The sequence below is a fragment of the Sinohyriopsis cumingii genome, chromosome 6 (genome assembly GCF_028554795.1).
Source record: "Sinohyriopsis cumingii isolate HCF-2022 chromosome 6, ASM2855479v2, whole genome shotgun sequence".
Classification (NCBI taxonomy): domain Eukaryota; kingdom Metazoa; phylum Mollusca; class Bivalvia; order Unionida; family Unionidae; genus Sinohyriopsis; species Sinohyriopsis cumingii.
The window spans coordinates 163,000,085-163,026,677 of record NC_142966.1 but is presented as its reverse complement, the minus strand read 5'-3'; the positions used below and the strand labels follow the sequence as shown (position 1 = coordinate 163,026,677).

General features: G+C 35.5%; 1 protein-coding gene across 2 annotated transcripts in view; it reads right to left on the bottom strand.

Annotated features, from left to right (window-relative positions):
• The window catches only part of LOC149798440 (UDP-glucose 6-dehydrogenase-like), a 76,235-nt gene that overhangs the window by 31,354 nt on the left and 18,288 nt on the right, over nt 1-26,593 (bottom strand). The window contains exons 1-3 of one of the 2 annotated variants that reach the window (XM_089963628.1): nt 18,373-18,479; nt 11,450-11,618; nt 5,846-5,983 (exon numbers count right to left, since the gene is read on the bottom strand). In XM_089963628.1, the coding sequence (XP_089819754.1) occupies nt 5,846-5,983; nt 11,450-11,618; nt 18,373-18,407 (342 nt within the window). In that variant the 5' untranslated portion in view covers nt 18,408-18,479. Of the gene's footprint in view, nt 1-5,845; nt 5,984-11,449; nt 11,619-18,372; nt 18,480-26,593 lie in introns of those variants that run through there. The other variant, XM_089963629.1, reaches the window with a different exon arrangement.

Below are 26,593 nucleotides of genomic sequence, written 5' to 3'. Positions count from 1 at the left end.
CCGGCTTTCACAGGAGGAAGAGGCATTTACATGTGCCATGACTTGTCTCTGCATTTCAAGTAGTGCTTGAGAGCACAAACAGGATCTTGCATGCCTGCTGCTCTTAACCTGTCTATGTAAGAGAGAAAGAACAAATGACAACTCTTTGGTTACCAATACAGTAACCTGTTTTTGGCTACAATACTTGGTTGTGCCAAGAGGGCCACTGAATCATCCAATCTGTGCTAAAGATAGTTTGGGTCTATATAAAGGGCAATCAGCTCACTTACCCTGCATGCGGAAGCAAAAGCTATCAGGAAACATGTCTTATATGATAGTAACTATAGTGAGGTGTGGGCTAGAGGCTCGAATTTACTTGAACTGAGTCAGGTTAAAACCCATGATAGTTTCCATTTTGGAAACAGAGTGAGGGATTTTGACTGATTGAGATCCAAAAGGTATTTATCATGCCCAATATCACATCTGTCATGATGCAAGAATGTGTAAGATATCACAGAGTGGTAGAATTTGATTGGGGCCAACTGTTTCTCCTCATAGAACCAGAGAAGAAAAAAACGACAACTAGTTGAGGGATTTAGGCACTCAGAGGGACAATGCTATTGGTTTAGAACAAGTCCCTGAAAACATGCCACCGTCCCCTGTAAGCATTCAGAGAGGACAGCCTTCCTGCTCTTGAGGTGCTCTCCACAATGGAAGGTTTAACAATGGTAGTCTTGCAAGGCTGTCCTGATAAGAGCCTAGCATGCAAAAGAAGACAGACTGGACAGGGATGGAACACCTGTGACCATGGCTACTTGAGAAGATTTGGGATGGACTGGATCTTCCTGTGCAGATCTATCACTTGAGCACACAGATCAGTGACCCAGGACTTGTCCCATCTGAGAGGGGGGCTATCAGAATCACCTTGCATTTCTGACCCTGTAATTTCTGGATTATTTTTGGTATCAGGACTGTGGGAGGGATGTAAATGCCCACAACCCCTCCCAACTGATTGACAGTGCATCCACAGTTAAAGTATCTGGTTCAGGGACTGGAGAGATGAAGGTGGGTAACTGGTGATTCCACCTCATCGTAAAAAAGGTTGATCATCAGACGCCACCAAAGTGTGAATGTCCGAGTGAAGACTGATTTGATCTCTCCAGGATAGAATGTCAGCCAAGACACTGAGTCTGTCGGGGATGTGTTTGATTTGTACATTGACAGGGAGATTGTTGCACCAATGTAGAAACTGCCAAATCAGAACACGGGTTGGGTATTTGGCATCCCCCTGTTTGGTCACCACCAATGAGTTGTCAGACATGATGAGAATGTTTATCCTGAGACTCGATCTTCCCAGAAGTGAAAGGCATTGATGACAGCCTTCATTTCAAGAATGCTGAAGTGCAAAGGCCACTCCCCTGGCTGATGGTAGAAAAGTCTGGCAACTGATGGATACTCCAACCGTATGCACATGCGTCGATACATATTATTTCCACTTGGGGAATCTCCAGCAGGATTTCCATTGTCAGTCAACCTAGGATGCACCACTGATGTAGGAATGATCGAATCTTGGGCATGATCGTGACTATTTGATCAAGGGAAATTGAAAATGGGCGCCACTGTGCAAGCAAAGTCATTTGTAAGGGGCACATAAAAAGACGAGCAGGATCAAGTCCACTGCTGCATTGAATAAGCCAAGAAGCTGCGAGAATTCTCTCACTGAGATCCAAGTCAAGTTGGAAATGGACTCAAAGAGTTTGTTGATTCTGATTAAGCAAACACTGGGAAGCTGAACCAGATTGTAGCTCACTGAGAACTCCGTACCCAGATGGACAAAATCCTGGGATGGATGGAGGTCTGACTTTTCCCACAATGTCAGCACTGTTAGCTGGTGTGAACGGCATATGGTCAGCATGGATGCTCATGGTATACAAGACAGTCCGGTTATCACTGGTACCAGCTGCTCCAAAGGCCTGGCTAGATGGACAGATTTCTCACTGAAATCTCTGGTATAATAGTGGTAAGGTGCTCACAGTGTGGCTAGATGGACAGATTTCTCACTGAAATCTCTGGTATAATAGTGGTAAGATGCTCACAGTGTGGCTAGATGGACAGATTTCTCACTGAAATCTCTGGTATAATAGTGGTAAAATGCTCACAGTGTGGCTAGATGGACAGATCTGTTACTAAGAACTCTGTCTGATCTATCTGTCTGGACAGTTTCAACGAAAATGTAACCGTAATCAAACAACTGGTCTGTCAGAGCTCGCTGGATGGCAGATGACCAGTAATGATGCAGCAGTATAAAGAATTGGATCCAAATGCTCCAGCATGAACCACATGTGACCTGACTTACAGGCCCAAAGGCCATGACCTTGCTTGGACATGTGGGGGGAACTTACACCCACTGGGCTGTCTAAAATTGGGGTAATATTCCCCCAATGAGGCAGTTAAAGGTGTGGGAGTAAGCAAGGGAAAAAGGGGTATAATTTGCCCTGATGTCAGAAGTTGCGTCACTGTCTCCTGTACCAGACAACAAATCTGTTTGAAAGACAGCTGCACCCTTGTTGCATCTTCTTCCTCACCTGCTGCTGATGTAACTGGCTGTTGGTTGTACCCCATGAACTTTCAGAGGAGTCCCCCACAAGTCTTGCCATGGAGGTGGATTTGGGATAAAGGTTTAAGATGTCAGTGCTTTCTTTCCTTGATTTAGTCCATTGTTCCTTCCCCTTACTGCCTTTTGGATCACTATGGCCCAGGTGTCTTCCAAGCACATGTTACTGATGTTGCATGGTGATGATGTACATTTTGTACATCCAATGCATGGTTTGTGGTTATCCTCCCTTGCCTTAAACTTTATGCACTTTAAGAAACATATAGCAAGGCGATGAACTTGTGCAAAATGCTTAGTTTAATAAGTCAACAAAATTCTATCAAAACAGCATGAAATATTAAGAAACCAAGCATAAGTTATCAATGCAGTGCCTTAGAATTTGCTAATATAAGATCAGTAATGAATAGAGTAAGCAAAAAATGAGTCAAAGTCATATTAACTCATAATGACCTTGTAGGTGGTAAATGATAGCATGATGGGACAGGTATTGTAGAAAGACTAAGTCCCCAAAGTTCAGAAAAATCACTCAAATTTGGCAAAAATTATAAAAATAATGTATACAGACAGCAGCAGACTGATAAATCCTCATAACAGATCCAAATGGAATGTTGGATATGGCCAATCAGAATACAAAAATGGCTTGGATTGTTGGAGGATAAGCTGTATGACGTGCCCAGTAGAGCAGCAAAGCCAAAAACTAGTGACACTGACTGTGCTAAGGGGAGGTAATAGGCAAGAGTTACTGCCCTTTGTCTACTGAAACGGATAGCAAAAGACCAGTTTTAGTCGATTTTTGAGGTAGCAAGCTAATGTTCCTAACATAATGTGATTGGAGAACATAGTCAAAGGAGAATGCCATGATTCCCGAGTGGCTGAATGATCTAAAGTGCTCTTTGTTACGGATCACTGCCATCTCACCACAGTTTGCATCTGTTCGAGTCTAGGATTTGGAAAATGTGGGTATGTGAGAAAGCTTGCCAGCAGTTTCTTGTGGGTCGGTGGTTCTTCCTGGGGTTTTCCCAGGTTCTTCCTCCACCATTAATATTGGCCGCCATGCACAGCAAATCGTGCTGAAAAATGGCATTAAACCCAGCAGCAGCAAGCCTTACATGATGTTGTGGAATGCTGAAAAACAAATGCTTTCAATGTCTCATCAATATAAAGCTATCAGCCAAATCTGGTTGAAATTCATCAACCCCTGGTAAAGATATCCTTAATGAACCCCAAGTCAGAGGCCATGAGTCAGCAAGGGACATCACTCCTGTCAATATTGTGGAATGCAGGAAAGTGAATCATTCAAGGAATCACCACGATAACTCTGTAAATGAAACTGTGAGACACTGAAAACTGAACTCATTCAAGGTCTCATCAACATAAAACTGCAAATTAAATTTGGATTAAATCCAAACAACCTTGCTACAGTCATAATGTGGAAATCAAAATCGGGTGGATATATACAATCAGGGTCATAACTCCTGTACATGCTGTCAAAGAATGCTGGAACTGAACTTGTGTAAGATCCAATGAATGGGAACTGCATAAGCTGCTGTTCCAATTGTTATGTATATTTGATTTAATTATATCTGATTTAATATATATTTATTTCAATTTAATTGTTTGTCAGTTTTAAATTGTTTTTATATATTTTTCATTACATGATATTGTAATGTAAATTTATTCACTAGAGATGATAATTTTTTAAAGAAAATAGTTGGACCTTGACTGTTAGTTTATAAACACCAGATGTTGATCCAAATCCTGACCTTGTTTCAGAATTTGTAGCAACCTTTGTAAAGAAAGTTCTATTTTATTTTAAAATGATTGGTTGTTTCCAAGGTCATGATGAGACCTTGTCTTTAAGATTTACAATATTTTTTTATTTTTTTATTTCTCAGAGGAAAATCATTGGTCTAATCAATGCCATAATCTGTGTATGTGATTTTTTATGTATACATAAACACGGTCACATGGCCCTGTGTTTTGCAATTCCAGTTTTTCCATTACTGCGCATTTGTTAGTTTTAATAGAGATGCGGAGAGAAATTTCTCAGCTTTGGGCTTTTTACACTGATGTCAAGTTACTTTGTTGTAGCCAGATTTTGAGTTATAATTTTCTTCAGATCAGTTGGATTTCAAAAGAATTAGTTCTTTTTTCTCTGGAAATATTTTGAGGAGTGCTCACATGGAAATTTTGGAAGGACATTGCTTACAAATTTAATTTTGGATTTCAAACACCAGAGTGTCATTATTGGTATTTCTACAAGGAACTGTAACAGACAACACAGTATAGACTACAGCATATGTCATCGTCATCCATCTTGGATTTTACATCAGGATTCAAACTGTAAATTTACAGAACATTTATTACTAGGACTATTGCAATTTAATCCGTGGATTATTCTTGGATTATTTTTTGGATTTGATTCTATAAAACTAAGTTCCAATTTTTTTATTTTTACAGAATATTACCATGGAAATAAATTATTGTATTTTTAAAAGCTTGTTGTTTTCACTCCTTCTTGTGTTACTGTTTATTCGAGCCTAAACAAGTGACATAAGAAAATGTTGAAATGAAGCAAACACCACAGACCTTGATCTGCCAGTGGACTATTCAGATCAGGGGTCTATGCCACAGTTTTATTATTTATTTCATAATGAGATACTAAAATATATCAATATGGAAAAACTGATATCATGACAGAGGCAATTTAAGTGTTGTCATCACCAAGGAAATATCATTTCTGAAAACACTTTCATTTTCCTTTTACGACAGGCATATGAACTTACCCAAGGGCAAAGGCCAGAAAGCAAGGTTTAAATGCACCTGTATAATGGAAATTTAACTGGATCAAACCAGGTCATGGAATGTTGGTTGCACTAGTCTGATTTAAGAAATATATCTTCCCTTATATATGATTACTACATTTAATTTGTTTTTTTCCTCTAAAAACTTTGTTGAGTTGGGGCCCTAAATAAATATCTTAAAGAAATGTTACTGGATTATACTGTTAATTAAAAGTTAGAAATTGCGATTTATGTAAATCATGACTTGGCACTATGATATTGCACACCAATGACTGAATATATGGTCAGCTCAAGAATATGTATCTCTGAAGTATAAACAGTGTTAAATTTATACAAAACAATTTAAGAACTGATAATAGCCAGATATAGACTCTTGTCAAGATAATAATAAAAAACATTTTAACTATGACAGATGAATACAGACTTGTCCAGAGGAAAGTTCCCTTACCTTGCCCAATCCATACATCTTTGTTGGTGTATTCACTGATATAATTATCAAATCAGCCTCTCTGATTCCTGTGTCAACATCTGCTGAAAAGTGTAAATTTCGACCTCTGCATTCTTTGACAATATCTTCTAGTCCAGGCTGAAATAGAACACAAACTAATGTATAATCATAATAATAATAATAATAATAATATTAATAATAATAATAAGTGTATTTTAGGATGGGTATATTTTACTTAAATCTGATAAATGAGAAAGTCCCAACAAATGCAGCAAATTGAGAGACTCATCTTGATTGAAAGTTTGATAGCAGAAAATCATTTATCTTGAGAATCTCTCCAGGTTTGCTGGAAAATGAATAGTTTGCAAATTGCATTTTGGTGGAGGTGGGGTAGAGGGGAGGCAACAGACAAAGAAGTGACAGAAACTACAGTCAGAAATGTAACACGACTAAAAAGCAATTGAACATAAATGCTGTGACATTTATATTTTACAAATATTTTTCTGTCATTCAACATTCTTCTTCCTTATAGCTTCTTTACTTTTTAGTAGTATCACTTTAGTAACTGACAATTTAATGGGGGGGGAGGGGCTGAGATTTCTGTTTTGACCAGGATATTATTTATTTTCTATGTCAAAAATTAATTCTGATCCACAAATCTGAGCAAGAGCATTTTCTGAAGCTAATTGAAGGACAGAGATTCCAGGCTTCTGTTTCCCATATAAATGGTTAATCCATTACTTTGCTGTAAGACACTCAGCTTTAGTAAGCACACAACTTCAGCATATTTTGCATATCAACTACATCTATATTCACACAAATATGGGGGGGGGGGTCACAAATGATGTGATATTATACATACATTAGCTGAAATGTGTTATAATTTTCTGCTATCAAGTGTCAATTAGTTGTTAACATTTTAAGCTGTTAACATTTAAATTAACTTTGTGAAAATGGAATGACACCCAAATATTATGCTTTGCTGTATCTGCTGGGTACTTGTGCTATTTTGTTTCTTTTGTGATCTCTGATGCAGAATAGGCTCGATGCAATATCCTGCATTTTGAAAAATAATAAAATAAAATAGAAACAAACAGCCATATATATAATTATATTGTTATAAAGGATATATAATTTGTCAATTTAAAACAAAAAAATTATACAGTTTAATATAGTGCATTGGTATTAAGTCCATTAGGATACAAAGTATCTAACTTATGAATCCAATAAGTTTGTTTTATGAGTCTATTCATGCCACCATGCACAATATCTACTGGCATGAAAGAAAAATCGAGTAGAGAGTGATTATTGGTGTTAAAGTGTGTTGAAATATTAGAGGAAAACTGAAGATCTCTATAATTTTTGTATATGAAAGCTATGATTATTCATTCTCTTAGAAACTTGTTGAAGTGTTTGTCCAACATATTGCATGCTACATATTTTACAGGTTATCAAATAAATCACATCAGCTGATATGCAGTTAGAGTTATCACGTAGACAAAATACATCTTTTGTATGAGTGCTACTGAAAGAAGTACTTTCTCTTATGTTTGCACACTGAGAGCACTGGTATCTGCTATATTTAGATGACAAAAATTGTCTTTTTTTATTTTCTGTCTGTTTAGTTCTAATTAGAAAATCTTGCAAATTCTTGGGTCTTCTATAAGCAATAATTGTGTTTTTTTGTAAACTGATTTTACGCTGATTTTATTTGATAAATTTAGGAGACTCCAATATGTATCAGTTATATGAACTATATTAGGTAATGAAGGATTATATTGTATTGTGAAAAGAATTATATTTTTCTCTCTCTTACATTATGCTGTGTTTAAAGCCTCATGTTGAGTAAGATTATGGGCTTTGTTCAGTGCAGAATCAATTATATATGTAAGGTAAATTTATATTTTGAAAATATGTTTGTAATTTATTCAACAAATTTTGTAATTGACAGTCATCTGAAATAATGCATCAGTATCTTTTGGCCTGGCTATATGGTATACCATTTTTACATGACATGGGATGACTTGAAGAATATTCCATATATTGATGGATATTAGTTTTCTTGATATGAATATTTGTAGAGATAATCTTATCAATATTTTTATTACATTTACATCTAAAAATCAAACATGCGTACTAGATGCAGTATAAGTAAATTTAATCATTGGGTGAAAATGATTTAGGCAATCAATGAATTTTTTCAGTTATTCAGTTGAATTGTTCCAGATCATAAATATGTCATATAAAAATCTAAACCAAATAGATGGATTAACTTTTCGTTTTGAAGAAAATCTTTTTCTAATTTAGCCATGAAAAGGGAAGCATAAGAAGGAGCCATAGGACTACCCATTGCTGTACCCATTATTCAGATGCAATTCATATTATTAAAGTGAAAATAATTATTTTCCAAAATAAGTTTTATTATTTTACAAAATATATTATTACCATGTTTAACATCAGAAATGCACCACTGAGATGGCCACTATGGTACCATGTTTAACATCAGAAAATCATCATGAGATAAGCATTACTGAGATGACCATTACATTAGCATGTTTAAGACCAGATAAACACTACTGAGATGGTCACTACAGTACAATGTTTAAGAGGTAGGCACTATAGAGATGGCCACTATGGTACCATGTTTAAGATTAGACGAGCACTAGTGAGATGGCCACTATGTCACCATGTTTAAGATTAGATGAGCACTACTGAGATGGCCACTATGTCACCATGTTTAAGATTAGACGAGCACTAGTGAGATGGCCACTATGTCACCATGTTTAAGATTAGATGAGCACTACTGAGATGGCCACTATGTCACCATGTTCAACATTATATAAGCACTATTGAGATGGCCACTATGTCACCATGTTTAAAATTAGATGAGCACTATTTTCTCCCAGAACTTGCAACAAAATTCTGTTTTAGATTAAACTACAATTTCAATGCAGCTGTGAATTGAGAAGCAGCAGGTATATACAAAGCATCAAGAAAACAAATAAAGGAAGCCACTGAAGTTGGAATAACATGATTTTAATGCAAAATCAATTACACACTGCAGAAAGAAGTGGTTTTAACAAAACAAGCAAACAACATATCTACATAATTATCAATTACAATGAAGTAGCTGTAACAAGATATTTAATGATGAGAAGCCATAAACTAAATTGACTTTTCACTGATATGTTTGATATGTTGTGTCATTTTTGAGATCATATATTCACTGTTTTCATTTAAGAGACATTATTTTGGTATTCCACAAAAAAGCTGAACATGTGAAAGGGGTCGGGGGTCCTCACCCAATGTGGTCTCGAAAGGCAGTGCCCCTGATCCAGGGGAGCCAAAGGCCCACAGCCAAAAATGCATTTTACAATCATAAAAAAAACTGCTCCTGGTGCAACTTGAGATCATAATATATAACAAAATAATCATTTGAAAAACTAACAAACTTACCAAAAAAATTCAACTTGACTTGAATAATTTCACAATATTTATTGTTACATGAATTTGTTCTCCAATACTATTGGTACTTAAGTTAATTTCATGCACATGTCAGTGTTCACATCGTAATTAAGTCACAATAATTTCTCAGTTTTTGCAGCAAAAATATTTTTCTTCTTTTCATAACAAATCTGTAAAACAAACATCGAAGAACATCAACTATATACAAATAGTTCCATATATTCACTTGTCTTTTTCTCCAATGGACACAACCTGTTGATATCTTTTTGCAACTTTGTCATATGTTTCTTTAGCCTTCCTTTTTTACTGACTTTCTGGGCTCAATGTGCAATTGTTTCTTTTCCTTCTCAATGACAGCCTTTTTCCTTTCAAGCTGGTGCTTGTATTGGCAACATGTAGTGCGCATATTCTGACAGAGAACTACATCTGTTCTCTCATGCAAGAAATCTTTCTTCTTACAGTAATTAACTGCACTTTTTCCAGATGCCTTCTGAACTTCAATTTTTACATATGCAGCTTCTTTTGTAGGCACTGTTCCAAACACTTCCAACGGCGATTACCATAGTGCAGAGGTAACAAAATGCCAGTCCTCTAGGATTCAGTTTTCTTATAAACTGACCAACTAAATTTCTGTTGACTTTTCACTCCAGCCATTTCCATAAGTTTTTTTAGCCTTTATCTAAACTTCTTGTGTCAAGGACTCTCTCAACAACTTGGGACACCATTTTTTGCAAGCACGTTTCTACTTTCTATTGCCGTCAGCTTCCATTACATAAAGATTCATTGGATGAATTTAAACTTTTGATCAGAATACTCTTTATGACTGTTATGGGCTAATATATCGAACAAATACGTTAAAAGGGTTGCTGTGGAATGGGACTGAACAGACCATTTTTTAAAACCGGATCGAAGATGAGAAAAAAGAACAGACTATATCAAGAAAAATCGGATTCAAGTCAGGAGAAAAGCAGAATTCCACTTTAAAATGGAGAAAAATTATGTCTGATTTAAGATGAACAACAAATAATGAGTTATGTTAAAGTGAAAACTCTATGTTGATTTGACCAAGCCTTTGAGATGAATGCCAATGACAGAACATGTAGCTCCAAGATGGTAACCATGGCAACCATGCTGTGTGTCAGATAGGTACCATTTTTGTTTAGAATCAACTAAATATCATAAAAAGTCTTTAGTGAAAGCTCCGTCTCACTTGGACCATTCGTTTAAGAGAAGTGGCAACAAAACGGATTTCATAATAGCTACCATGGCTTTCCATACTGGGGGTCTCATTGGCATTATTTTCCAATTTTATATCAAAAGAACTTGGTAATGAAATATGTTGATATGAGAGAAGTAGATATAACAGTTTTAAGATGGTCACAAAGGTGGCCTTGTTGGATGTCAGATCAAACTGTATATCTGATCCGCATTATTTTTATTTGGACCAACCAGGTATCAGAAGTCTTTTACTGCAAACACCATGTAAACCACAATGAAGGTCTAATCAGCACTGTGTTTATTCAGGACCAATTAAATATCATGAAAAGTCTTGAAGTGAAACTCCCATGTCCATACGACCATCTATTTATGACAAGTAGCAAAAAAAAGATTTTCAAGATGGTCACAATTGAAGGAATGTTGAAAATCAGTACTGTCATACTAAATGTTTGATGGTATTAGCAAATACACAGTAAATGGACAGGTTTCTTCCATTTCCACCTACAATCAAGGAATATGGTCATGGACAGATGAATTCATAGATATATGGAAGATGTCAACGTATCTCTGACACTCGTAAAAAGCAAATAAACAAAAATATATTATAATACCATATATATTCATTTATAAGTTGAGTAAAACTGCAAACAACAAAGATTCTGATCTTCCATTGAAAAATGCAGATTCAGATGAGGGTCTACGGTATTTGTTCTACGGATTGCTCTTAATAAACTGGACTAACTGAGATATGCCGACGCATTATGTGCAGTCAGATCTGGGTCTGTGCAGTTTGCAGTTAGATTTGTTATATAGGTAAGCGTGTGTGTGTCTATATATATATATATATATATATATATATATATATATATATATATATATATATATATATGCATGCATGCTTTTTTATATTTACTATCCTACCTCAAAAATGGGTAATTTGTCAGAGTTCCACTGAGCTATCCTTTCTTTACTTATGTCCACAACAGTCACCTGAATACTGGGACATTTATATGCAATCACGCTACATGTTGGTCCACCCACATAGCCTGCACCAATACAACAGATCTTCTTAATTGTCATGTTTAGACTCCTGAAATGAAAAACAAACTTTACTACACTAATACATGAGTAATGTGTAAAATAAGCCTGGGTGGGAAGGATGCTTTCCGCTGAATTTAATTCAATGGTATTGACTAAATATGTTATGAAAACAGCATTGTAACTGGCTAGTTTTTTTATTTTATCTTCATCCATATCTGATGGGAGATTTGCATCACTTGTTCAGTAACAAATCCTTTATGCCAAGACATTTTCTATCAATGATGGTCTAATTCTGTTTTTTTCCCCATATAAAGTTATGCAAATATTTGTGTTTTATTTAAATTTTTAGTAATGATGGTCATATGGATGGTTAATCATCATCAAATGCATAAATGCAAAAGGCATTCAAGCAAGGAAGCTTTCTGTCAAGTTCGTTTAAATTATGTCAACACGTTTTTAGAAGTTATTAAAAGTTTTTCTTCTTATTTATTAACAGCAGCCATGTCTCTAAATATTGACATCATGTACCGTACAAACATTTAAAAGACCCAAATGCCAGGATGCAGTCAAATTATGTTAAGTGTTTCATGAGAAGAAGTCTCGTAAAGGATTTATTTTTAGTAATGGCAGTCCTATTTTGGGGGCAAATCAGTTCCATTGGTATAAATGTGAAAGTTTTGAATGCCAACCAGTCAAATTTAATCAAAATCTCCTGGACTCCATTCAAGCTTGTTTAAAAAATCTTTTTAGCAACAGCCACCACATTTAATGGGAGATCATCTTCATTTGAATAAATTATAAAATCCTTTACGCCAGGTTGCATTTGGTCAAATTTGGTTGAATTCTGTTGTGTGCTTTTTTGAGATGTTTGAATTTTTTTTTATATAGTAACAATGACAATATCTATCAGGTAGAAATTTAAAGGTCTTTTATACCAGGATGCTATCTGTCATATTTGGAGACATTCTGCTGAGTGGTCCACATAATATTTCCAGACCTAGGACAGTTTCTTTTCTGATTAGATCATATAATTCTAGTGTGCATGTCTTACTATTTTTCATGGATTGTTTCGAAATTCAACAGACAGCAGCACTGTAATAAGATGTACCTCTTGTGCAGCTTCTGGAAGTAGGTTTGACACAGGTCCCGGTTAGTCCAAGTTTGCTGCCTCAATGTGTCCTTGGGAAAGTCAACCTAGTCCCATATTTTTGTTTTCATTTAATGTGTTAAAAGTGTAGTATCAAGCATCAACAGTGTATGCTATGATTTTGTCTACCACGTTTTTGAATAGACACAATAAACTACCCAAATTTCATTGATCACAAGTACATTTAGTTTTTCTGTTCAACGACACGTGTTTGCATTCACCAATCATATTAAAATGGGACACAATAACATTACCTACCAAAAAGGGTATCTTTTGTTTTATTGTTGTTGTTGTTGTAGAGTTTAACACCATTTTTCAGCACAAGATAGGCTATATATGGCAGCCAGTGTAAATGATGGGGGAAAAACCTGGGAAAACCCCAGAAAGAATCACCTACCCACGAGATGCTACCTGCAAGCTTTCACATGTACCCACATTGGCTGAACCCATCTTTTGTTTTAAGTGCAAAAAAGATCTGGTCACTTAGTCAATAAGAGCATCATCATTTCATTGAATAATTTCTTTTTGTTTTTGTCGTTTTTCTTTGTTTCTTTAGCAGATTACCAGGGATTACACATCACCCTAAATAAAGCAGGCTTTTCTATAATTTTATTGTCCAATAAAATAGCAAGGAAACTGTAGAAAACAATAGAAGTAGTCTGACTCTACAATGACCGATTTAAACCATATAATGCTGGAAAAGTGAATATTTACTGCAGAAATTAATAAATCTATGATGCAAACATCTGAGATAACAATACATATTTTTGAATTTCTTCAAGAAACAAACAACAGGTAAGGATATTTGCAACAGTTATATTTTTTCATGACCCAATTTTTGACCTGATAGTAGTGGTCCTTCCCCTCCCCCCCTTTTTTTTTCTATTTCTGGAATGAACACTATATGTGCTATCTCTTCAGGAAGTAAAATCAGGCAAAAAGCACACTGCTAAATAAACGAAGCATTACATTAACACAATACCATCCTTACTTGCTTATAATCCTAGCCCAACTGCAAACTGCACAGACACAGATCTGCCATCACATAATGCACCTGCAGATCTGTTAGGCGTAATCAGAAAATCAGTAATCAGTGGAACAAACAACATACACCTTAATCTGCAGGTTCATTCTGTTATAGCAGATCAAGATCTTTGTGGTTTGCAGTTTGATGCAAGTTATAAGCAAGTATATATGGTGAATCAACACGGCTACTGTATCCTCCTTTACAATACGATTTCAGATATACATTGATACTGCAACAGACATGACCAAAGTTTGCAAAAATTGACAAATCAGTTTTTAAATAGAATTTTTAGCATTTAAAGATTAAAAAAATCCTTCAAAATTCAGTTTGTTTGAATTGGTCTATCAACTCACTGTATGACAATATGGATTGAAATAAAAATATGATGCTCTTAGTATTACATTTTTATTTTTTGATAAAACTAAATACATATTTAATCTGTACCATCAAGTGAAAAAAATATTTTTAGGTAAACTAAATTTATGACTTGACGTGTCTTCAATGTTTTTTTAAGACCCCACTAACACACACCACCAGCACAGTTTAAAGTGTATACCTGTATTTTAGTGATAAAGAGGTGGTGAGTATGACCCATTATGGGCAGAGGACATGGGTTTATAGGGCATGTGTAAGAAAAAGAAGGGATGCAGATGGTAGCACTAGGAGCATAGGCAGGTGAGGAATGTCCCTTTGGTTTAATTTAGTTGAAGTACTGAAGTGAATATTAAAAATCTTTAAAAGTAATCTAATATTTTTCTAGCATGAATACCCAAAGTACTAAGATATTATTATTTCATTTTAAAAAAATACAGCCATTACAAAAATCTCAATCTTCTGGACATGAATTAAAAGGGATCTGGTTTGCTTACCCTATATACTCACTTAAAAGTCAAGTCGACCTGCAAACAATAAAGATCCAGATCTGCTGTAGCAATAATGCACCTGGCTTTATGCACATTATGCGACAGCAGATCTGAGTCTGTGCAGTTTGCAGTTGGATTGTCTTATAAGCAACTGTAGCAAGGTATATCTGCTGACTTTGTAAATAGTTCCCAAAGCTAGCCTGCTAAGTGATAGAGATCACACTAGGCCAGTGAGTTTATCTAATGGCACCATAAAATGTAGAAACAATCTGATAAGGAAAGAGGCTGGCTGGTATGTGTTCTTTAGGCAGTAATATTGTAATAGGCTTTAGATGTAAAGTTAATGACCTTGTGATCTTGGAAAAGATTGTAACATGTCACCGTCAGGAAAAGTTATAGGGAAGATAGAAAAATTGGAGAAAATCTAGATGTTACATCAGTATAAGAGAGTCCATGGTTAGATCTCAACTGGGTTGCATGCTACACAATTTGGTGGCAGCGATGGGATCATTTTTTCATAAAGTAGCTGCAAACACGGGAAAATCTTAAGAATAAATGAAAATGTCGGAATCAAAGACAGCCTCATCAATGATGGATGCACAAGAATTGATCATGAAATTCGGCAACTGGAACATGAAATAGAAGAAAGTACATGCAGGATTATCGAAATTGAACATCTAATGACGCCATCGAGAACCCAGGAAAGAAATCAAGCTCCCCAAAGAAGAATATAATTTTCAGAACAAAATAAACTGAAACGACCACTTGTAATGCCACAAACGTTTGACGGTACCACATCAATGATGGACTTTCAATAGAATTTTAGTACATGTGCCAGGATAAACAAATGAACTGAAGAAGAGAAAGGGCTTTATCTAGCAGTGAGTCTCAGGGGTCAGGCCAAGCAGCTACTGGAATCTGGAACTACAGATTATGACAGGCTCACAGATTCACTAGAAAGAGGGTTCACGCCAAAAAGCCAAACAGAAATTTACACAGTACAACTAAAAAGCCACTTTAGAAGGGAATGGGGACAATGAAAAGGCCAACTCACTTCCCAAACATATCCCAGAAGAATTACTCAAAACACTGTCGAAGGAGCAATTTATTGATTCCTTAACTGACAGCAAACTCAGGTTAAGAATACAACAGGCACGCACTAAAGCCCTTGATGAAGCAATTCAGATTGGAGTAGAACTCGAAGCCTTTATAAGAGTTTAACTTCAGCGAAAGGATTTTGGAAGATATACATGAACCGTGACAATGTCAGGTGCAGGGTTAAGTGAGATCCAGGAACTTAAGAGAGAAGTTGCGGAACTAAAGAGATTACTAAAGGATTTGAAGGCAAAATCTGTTGGGAAAAATAGAACGAAGGGAAGATCTTATTACAAGTGCGAAGAAATAGGGCATTTCAAAAGAGACTGTCCAAAAAGTAAACCCAAACTATTGGAAAACTAAAATCAGGCAAGGATATTATTGGAATACAACATGATGTTAGGGACTGGTGTAGTACATGTGAATTGTGTGCAAGAAAAAAGTCCCCAGGCAAGAAGAGAAGAGCCCTGATGCAACTCTGCAAGTCAGGAAGATCAATGGATAGAACAGCATTGGATATTATGGGACAGTTGCTAGAAACTTCCCTTGGGAATAAATATATTCTAGTAGCTGGAGACTATTTTACTCTATTTAAGACAGAATGCCTCATCTGGCTGTCAGAGCCATAGCTAGTGTACTCGTTGAAAAGATAATCTGCAGATTTGGTGTGCCCTGTCAAATTCATTTGGATAAAGGGACACAATTCGAATCTGAAATATTCAAAGAAATGTGCAGATTACTGATTATCGACAAGACAAGGGCACCTGCTTACCACTCACAGAGCGATGAAATGGTTGAATGGTTCAACAGAATGCTCGCTGTGATGCCTTCTGCATATGTAAATCAACATCAGGATAACTGGGATGAACACTTGCCATATTTATCAATGGCGTATCATGCAGCTGTCCAAGAGTCTATAAACTTCATTCCAAATTTCTTGATGCTTGGTAGGGAAGTGACTGTACTACTCAATGTTCAATTGGAAGGCCACCAGATACGTATTCTCTAAATACCTGGGATGAACATTTTTCGGAAACAATGCATTTATTTAGCTCATCAATTTGCAAGGAACCACCTTAACCAAAGTATGTTACACCAGAAGAGATTATATGACAGTCAACTGAAATGGGAACAGTTCAAACCAGGTGATCTGGTTTGGGTTTACACTCCATAAACGAAAATAGGACTGTCAAGTAAATTGCGGTCTTGGTGGAAGGGACCATTTTAAGTTATTAAATGACTCAGTGATGTACCATACCATGTAAAGTGTGGATACAGGGGCAAATTTCAAGTGATTCACTTGGGCAGAATTAAATCCTGTAAAGTCCAAGATAACAATGATAATGGGGATAAGTGATGATGATATTGATGAGAATGACAATGCTAGCTACAATAATTACAATGATCCATCCAGAATTAAGGATCTACCTTGGCCGTACCCTATAGAAAGTACCGCGTCGGAACACCCATTACCAATGACCCAGAGTAAAACACCAAAGGCGACACCTGAGCTGGTTGAAAGAATACGTCTTAGAATTCATATGAGACACTATAAATTTCAACTGTGAAAATTTAAAAAGTAAAAAGTGCTGAAAGTAAATACCATTAAGCTAAAATAGGACTTATCTGAAATATTCTGCTGGATGTAAGATGTTTGACTATGCATTTAGAACTCTTGAATTATACAACAGAGCTTGCTTATACTAAAAGAAAAGAACTTTATTCGCATCAATTTTTCTTTTATAATATCTAGTCATGTTGAATATATTTTGAAGATTTAAAAAATATCTAAATACACTGCGGTTTTAGTGTGAGGACACTTATTTGGAGGCATGGATAATATATAGCAAGGTATCTTTGCTGACTTTGTAAATAATTCCCAAAGCTAGCTTGTTAAGTGATAAAGATCACACTAGGCCAGTGTGTTTGTCTAATGGCACTGTAAAATGGAGAAATGATCTGGTAAGGACAGAGGCTGGCTGGTGCTCCTTCTTTATGGAATGATATTGTTATAGACTTCAGATGTAAGGTTAATGACCTTGTGATCTTGGAAATTATTGCAATATGTCACTGTCAGGAAAAGTTATAAATAGGATAGAAAAATCTGAGAAAATCTAGATGTTACATCAGTATAAGAGAGTCAATGGTTAGATCTAGTTGGGTTTCATGCTACACAACTATAAATGGTATGTACTGTAAATTTATAAAACTGCTGAATGCATAATAATAAAGTAGTATTAGTGAGTAAAACCACACAATCTGTACTTATATTAATGGCAATAATGCATGATAAAATGAATCTGTACTTATATTAATGGCAATAATGCATGATAAAATGAATCTACTTATATTAATGGCAATAATGCATGATAAATTGAATCTGTACTTATATTAATGACAATAATGCATGATAAAATGAATCTGTACTTATATTAATGGCAATAATGCATGATAAAATGAACAAATGTCCCAATTTCATGTCACTAATGCAGTAAATCTCCAAACTTCACACAAAGTGAATGAAGCAAAAATATTCAAATTTAGAGTATTTTTAATTCCTGCCCCTACCCCTTTACCCTTTCTTTAATTTCATCCAGATTTCTCTGATAAACATGATGCCACCAAAATATCCAATTAAACAAATTCTGCAACTAATGAAAAAGAAACATACCTGATGTAGTATGGATCATCTGTGTAGCTGTTCATGGTGTAGCCTTATGACTTGAAAAGCATTCAATTTCCTTGCCTTGTGGCAGTTAAAACATGAATGGTTTAAAGTATGGTCTATGTGAATCTAAGCAGAAAGCTTTTAATTTATATATATATATATACACACTCCATAGCCATATTTACCCCTATAAGAGTTACTCCCACAATCAAACTGTATCGGAATCTACAAATTAGTTGACATAGCAAGATAGTATTACCTTAAATAAACTTGAGGCTCAAAAGTACTTCAGCCAGACAAGAATTCTGGACTCATAGAAGTTACCTTTGTTTACAGTGGCATTAAAGCATATATTTTTATGTTAAATATATATGTATTTTCCCCTCATATTTGGGGCAATATAGGTCAACATTGCTGCTGTTGCCTGGGTGACCAAGCAAGCTAAGCACAGGTAACTGAAGTAAAAAAAAACAATGGGTCTAATTCCTGGTGCTGCTTTTGTATATTATGTAACAAATCTTATAAACTCCCTCCTGAGCACATATTACACAATTTCAATGATTTGAGGTTACATGCAATACAATCTATATACCATACATACCTGCTCATAAATCAAGTTCAACTGTAAATAGCACAAACCCAGATCTGCCATTGTAAAATGTACAAGCAGAGTCTATGCAGTTTGTTAGGAGTAATCAGAAGAACTAAAATACAGACCATGATCTGCCAGTCCATTATTAGATGACAGATCAGGGTCTATGGTTTTTTTTTTGTTGCCATTGGACTTGACCTTTAACCAAGAATATACCAGTGTATCCCCTTGGGCTGCAAGACTGATAGTAAAAAGTCCCTTTGTGTCAGAACTGGTGGTAAACCGATCATAAAAATAACAACTTTGGTATCAAAACCATGAATCAAATTAAAAAAGGGGGGGGGGGGGTGTTCTCTGAAACAAAATATGGGTAGAGGGAAACACTGATACATGGTACTCTGCACAAAAACAAACTGCACAGACCCAAATTTGCTACTGTATAATGTACAAGTACATCAGTGTCTGTTTCTTGCCACTAGGCTAGACCTGTAACTGAGCATATAAAGTACTCTGCAGAAAACCAAATTGCACATACCCAGACTTGCTGTTGTATAATGTACTTCAGGGTCTATGTTTTTGCTGTTGGATTCAACTTATAACTGAGTTTACATGGTACTCTACACAAAACCAGACATGGACTGGGGGGAGGTTCTATGGTTGTTGTTGTTGTTGTTGTAGGGTTTAACGCCATTTTTCAGCACAAGATAGGCTATACATGGCGGCCAGTATAACTGGTGGAGAAAGAACCCTGGAAAACCCAAGAAAGAACCACCGACCCACATGAAGCTACTGGCAGGCTTTCCCACATACCCATGCTAGGCGAACCTTGGACTCGAACCGATGCAGACAGGTGAGATGGCAGTGATCTGGAACGGTGAGCGCTTTAGACCACTCGGCAACTCGGGGCCCCTCTATAGTTGATCTGAAAATAACATACAGGGGGTCTGCAAGCTAAGCACATAACCCATCAAAATAACATACAGGGGTCTGCAAACTAAGCACATAAGCCATCAAAATAACAAACAGGGGTCTGCAAACTACGCACCTAACCCATCAAAATAACAAACAGGGGTCTGCAAACTAAGCACATAACCCATCAAAATAACAAACAGGGGTCTGCAAACTAAGCACCTAACCCATCAAAATAACAAACAGGGGTCTGCAAACTAAGCACCTAACCCATCAAAATAACAAACAGGGGTCTGCAAAGTAAGCACCTAACCCATCAAAATAACATACAAGGGTCTGCAAACTAAGTACCTAACCCATCAAAATAACATACAGGGGTCTGCAAACTAAGCACCTAACCCATCAAAATATCAAGTGTTCACTAACATTATGCAAATGAGCTTTCCAGTGCACTCTACGATTAAAATATGGATTTGTTAAGTCAAAAATATATATATATATATATATATATATATATATATATATATATATATATATATATATATATATATATATCCATCCACTGAACCCTTAAAATAAAAAGAATTAAAATATTAATTTTGAATTTGCATAATAATGGGCCTGATGACTTTTTGTAAACTACTTTATAAACATATGTTGGATAGATACAACAATAAAATATTTATATTCTCTAAAGAAACTGAAAAATGCCTCACTAATATTAGTCAAAAATTTACTTCCTCTACCCATTTTGATATTTTAAAATTGAAAATTTAAGTTAACTTTTAAGTAGCAAATTAAGATCTTTTCAAAATTTAATAGTATAATCTCTTATCACTCCTCATCAGATAATTACAAAAAATACTCTAGCAGAGTCAGGAAATGTTGATATTTCTTTATATAAATTATATAACACTGCCACAGCAACGTTCAGCCTGTCACCAAGGTAAGCACAGCTAGGTTTCAATCCTGATGGCAAATCCAATCCCAATGTGCCTTTGATCTTACAGTTCAACTTAACATTTGGAACCTCGTTTCCATATCAAATGGGAATACATAATAATGTACTCCCTCATTATAACACTATCAATGGAAACCCTAGAGTATACCACCTTAAGTGAGACTGCCTTTTAATGAAGCATGTGATGCCATATTTTCTCATTATAATGCAGTCACTGGAAGCCATGGATCATACCACCTTATAGTGATACCACCTTATATAGTAATGAAATAGTAATCCCTCATTATAACACTATACATGGAAGCAACAGAGTATAATGCCTTACAATAAGAATGCTTCACTCTCTTATTATAATGCTGTCAATGGTAGCCATAGGGTATACCTCTGTACACTGAAACTGCCTTATAATTAAACAGATACAGTTCTCCCTCATTATGATGATGTCCATGAGAGCCATAATGTAGTATACTGCCTTATAATGAAATCGCTTTTAAAATGAACTACCATATTGTCACGTGTTTAGGCTCCAATAAACAGTAACACAAGAAAGAGTGAAAACAACAAGCATTGAAAAATACAATAATATATTTCCCTGGAAAAATTCTGTAAAAATAAAAAAATATGAACTTTTGGTTTTATAGAATCAAATCCAAAAAAATCCAAGAATAAATTTTTTGAAGTTCTAATTAAAAAAAAATTCTTCCGATTTCTAGTTCAAATCCCGATGAAGAATACAAGATGGAAGACAATGGCGTATGCTGAAATCTGTAGAGTTGAAGTCTACATTTCCTTGTAGAAACAAGAATTATCACTCCGGGTTTTGGAAATCAAAATAATTTTCTTATAAGAACTGTCTTTGATTACGAATCTCACATGAGCACATGTATTTTCCAGAAAAATAATAGAATTAATCATTTTGAATCCAAGTAATTTTAAATAACTCCAAACAGCACAACATGTAACTTCCAGTTTAACAGCCCAGCTCCTACTGAGAATAATTCTCCAAAAGAGAGGTTATATCGTTTCCTAAAATGTAAACAATGGGTCACATGATCATCTTCTGGAAGCTTATAGAAATTAGGAACTTACTAAAGGTCACGCACACCCAGTGTGACCCTGACAAAAACCAATCATTCTACTCTAAGAAATAACAAATCAATTTCTTTTTTTACATCTTAAACACAAAGTCCCATCGGGGGTTCTGAGTGGCCGAGTGGTCTAAAGCGCTCTCTGTTACAGATTACTGCCATCTCACCTCTGTCTGCGTGTGTTCGAGTCTCGGATTCGGCTAATGTGGGTATGTGAGAAAGCTTGTCAGTATCTTCTCGTGGGTCGGTGGTTCTTTCTGGGGTTTTCCCAGGTTCTTCCTCCACCATTAATACTGGCTGCCATGTATAGCCTATCGTGTGCTGAAAAATGGTGTTAACCCATACAACAACAAAGTCCCATCATGATCTCGACAACAACCAATCATTTTCAAATATAGATAGAACGTGTTTACATGATAGCTACAAATTTTGAAACAAGGTCAAGATTTAGATCAACACCTGGTGTTTATAAACTAACAGTCAAGGTCATATTATTTTCTGAAAAAAGTATCATCTCCAGTTAATAAATTTACATTACAATATCATGTCATGAAAATTTTTTTTAAGCTGACAATTAAATTGAAATAAATAAATATTAAATCAGATATAATTAAATAAAACATACATAACTGCATATATATATCTATATATATATACATATAGTTTCTCCACCTCTGAAATGAAATGGGATCCTTGCTTGTACTTGGTTTATGACAGGAACCATTTTATAATGAAGCACTCAGAGTAAGAGAATCCTGTATCTGACTGCTCCATGAAGTTTCCAATCTGTGTCATGTAACGTTCATGGTCTAACAATGTTAAACTACATTTTAATGTGGTCTGCTCTACAACTTTCATGACCCCCCACACTAATCTGGAAAAAAGCAGGGAATTTTCTAACTACAGTATTGGGGAGATTTAAGAAAATAACAAAGTAAAGCCTGTAAAAATCATGTGCATTTTTCAAACCTTCTGTAAGTTTTGGTGTGACATTTTAGAAATTATACTGAATCCTCCTTTAAGTCCACATCCTAAAAACAGATCCTGACTTAAATTGACCTATTGTCCCTTGTCAATCATCCTGATCAATGAACCAATCAGTGACCGTAAATTAGACACACCTCCAGGCCCTGCTTTCGTCTGCCATTTTCCTCAAACAAGCTGCTTGTGGCAGAATTGATTATGATCGTATTTACAAATTTTCCAATGATTTGTTGATTTTTCCATTGATAAGGGTGAAAAGAAATCAGTGGGGGCCTTGTAATCCTGACAGTTGATACCCATGGAGGAATTAGATTTATTCCATTCCCGAAATATAGACAAAACATCGATGGATAAAGACTGTTTTTTTGCGGTTGTATGTACAATCAGCTGAATATGGAAACAACTGATGGCAATTACAACATGTTGCAACAGATGTTTCGACTTATCAAAGTTTATTTTTTTCAGAAAGAGAATGAGCCATAAATATGGAGGGCCAGTTTTCACTGATAAATTATTTACAGATGGCAGATAAAGGTACCAGATAATAGCACATTTTAATAAAATCCTCTCCAAGATGCAATGTTTACAGCATTAACTGCTCAGTAAAGTTAAGGGTAGTCCAATATCTTCAACACAGTGGGCCACATGGACTATATTAAAGGGTCGTCCAATATCTTCAACACAGTGGGCCACATGGACTATAGTAAAGGGTCGTCCAATATCTTCAACACAGTGGGCCACATGGACTATAGTAAAGGGTAGTCCAATATCTTCAACACAGTGGGCCGCATGGACCAAACTTGTAAAGTATATGGTCCATACATGATATATATTATAGCAGTTTTGTATGAGCATGAGCCACAAACAAATGACCCGAGAGCCACCTTTGGCCAATGGGTTTGAAGTTGGTCCACTCTGGTTAAGTTTATTGCAAGCATGCATGTGGTACAGCTGATGTTAGTCAACAGCATTCCAGGAAGTACCTCCAGTTGTGTTAATAGAGCTTTTTGTCAGGTACATTAGAGATGTGCCAAGTTAACAGTATACCAGTTTACTGCAGTATTTTTTCCAGTGGTAATACCATGCAACATATTCACTGTACCAGTAATTCTGTAGTTTCCATCACTAAGTAAAGTACAGAAAGAAATTAATTTTATTAAAAACATGTTTTTATTTTCCATGACAAAATAATTTCAAAAATAAATTCTTTTTTGCAAATCTATTTTTGAATATTACAAGTAGGTTGATATTTATGATCCTTCGATCACAATTTTGGCAAGTACAGTGTTGCCAAATAGGATGTTGTGAAAGATGATGGGCAGACTGAATATATATCCTTTTTTTACAGTTATTTTCTAATGTATGCTAATGTGTTAATTATTTCTCTATAGGACTGCAAACCTACCTATGATTTTCATGGCAGCCATTGTTTTTTGTTTGAATTTTAGTTAATTTCTCATGTCCACTAAATATTTTCTTGTTTGTGGAGTGTGTCTCATGTTTATGTGCCTTATCTGACAAATACCTTGAATGTGCATTTCTGATGTGAAATCATGGATGACATGTAACAAGCTACAGATGAATGATGATAAAACTGAGGCCATTCTGATCACAACACAGAGACTTTCTCAGTCACATCCTTTACCTCAAACAATTAAAATCAGCAACACCAACATTAAATTCACGAAGTCAGTATGAAACCTAGGTGTTACTCTGGACAGTACTCTCACATTGCACCAACATGTCATGAACATATGCAAGGCTGCATATCATGAGCTGAGACGCATCAGCTCCATTCACAAATATATTCCAGTTGATGCCACTAAAACACTTGTATGTTCACTAGTACTTTCAAGACTTGGACTACTGTAACTCAATTCTGTCTGGTTCATCTCAATATCTAATTCAAACTTCAAAACACAGCTGCTCGGGTCATACTTAGAGTACCACAATCAGAGCACACCTCCCCGCTGCTCTATACCCTACACTGGCTATCCATTCGATCCAGAATCAAACACAAAATTTGTTCTCTGTGCTACGTTTCACTGACAGACTCCAGTCCAACAAACATATCCGACCTCACCCATGTGTACACACCTGCAAGATACTTGCACTCCTCTTCCGACAATCGTATAATCATTATTCCCATTATGTAAACGAAGTCATATAGACAACATTCTTTTGCATACCAGGGCCCACTGAACTTAGACACAAAGACACAGTGATCCCATTCAAAAGCGCTCTTAAAACTCACTTATTTCAACTGCAAGAATCAACTAAAAGACCTAATAATGTTCCCTACCTTAAATATTAACAGCATGTTTTTATGTATTCTAATTTCATGGTGTTTGTTTTCTGTAATATCATTATATATGGGTTTTTTAAATATATGTTACAGGTGTTGTCTAATATTGTAAAGCGCTTAGGGCTTCTAAAGATTAGGCGCTATACAAAGTCCTCATTATTATTATTATTATTATTATTATTGTCCCACACAATATTTCACTGCCTATTACAGCAGAACCTGTCTTGAAAGACCTCCTCTTCGGTCCCAAAATAATGGTCTCTCAAGACAGGTGGTTTCTCACAACAGGTTATAACACTACATAATCAATAAATCTGTGCATGTGGAATTCTGGTCTCTCAAAACAGGTGGCCTTTCATAGCAGTGGTCTCTCAAGACAGGTTTTACAGTACATCAACACTTCCTATTTTTATCAGCAAGCTCTCAAATTTCAGCATAATGTCTTTTACACAATGTCAATTACAGCAAGCATAAGCTGAATCATCCCAATTACATTACAGTTTTTAGATAACAACTACACATCAATCAAACAACGCATATCAAATTCATCTACAGTAAATAATTTTTTTACAAATCGATTTTAAAGCGGTATGATACCATATTCATGTAAATGGAAATTCACTCCAAAAAAATATTGATGTATTCAGTAAATAATTTTATCCATAATAATTTTATCTGACTTATGTTTATGCTGCCTTAGAAGTAATGGAAAAAAAATATATAACAAAATCATAGTTTAGAAATCACTGCTCTTGTACACAACAATTTTGAAGTTTTACTCTGTCATTTGGAAATTTGATAAATTATGTATGTTGATATAAGCATGTCAATAAATGCCTCATATATGGTAACATAAATATCTGAAACCATGGTTTGTATTTCTTTATTATTAGTTCTAATTATTTTAATTCCTACGTCCCTCCTTCATCTCAATGAGAGTAAAGAATCACTCTAGTGTATGAAATATCAAAATAACAAAGCAATGTTTTGGGACAAACCAACAAGTGTACATTTTCAAATTTTAAAAAAATGCCAGCTGGGTTTCAGTGCTTCCAATAGAAGAAAACAATAAAAACAAAAAACAAAATAAAATGAATTTTAGAGGGTTTTTCCACCCATATTTTGGACACATTCATTTTTACATATATTTTTTAATTTCTATTTCCATAATTCTTTCTTCAAGCTCGCAGCAGAGCATGCTTTTCCACACATTTTTTTTGCAAAACAACATGTGGTAATTGCCATAAAGCATGTCCACGTTAAGCAACGTACAGGCAACTACAAGTCTTTATCGATCTAAGTTTCACCTAATGTTCAGGAAAGGAATAAACCTAACTCCTCCATTTCGATGATCTGGATATAGACTCTTAGAATTACAAAGCTCC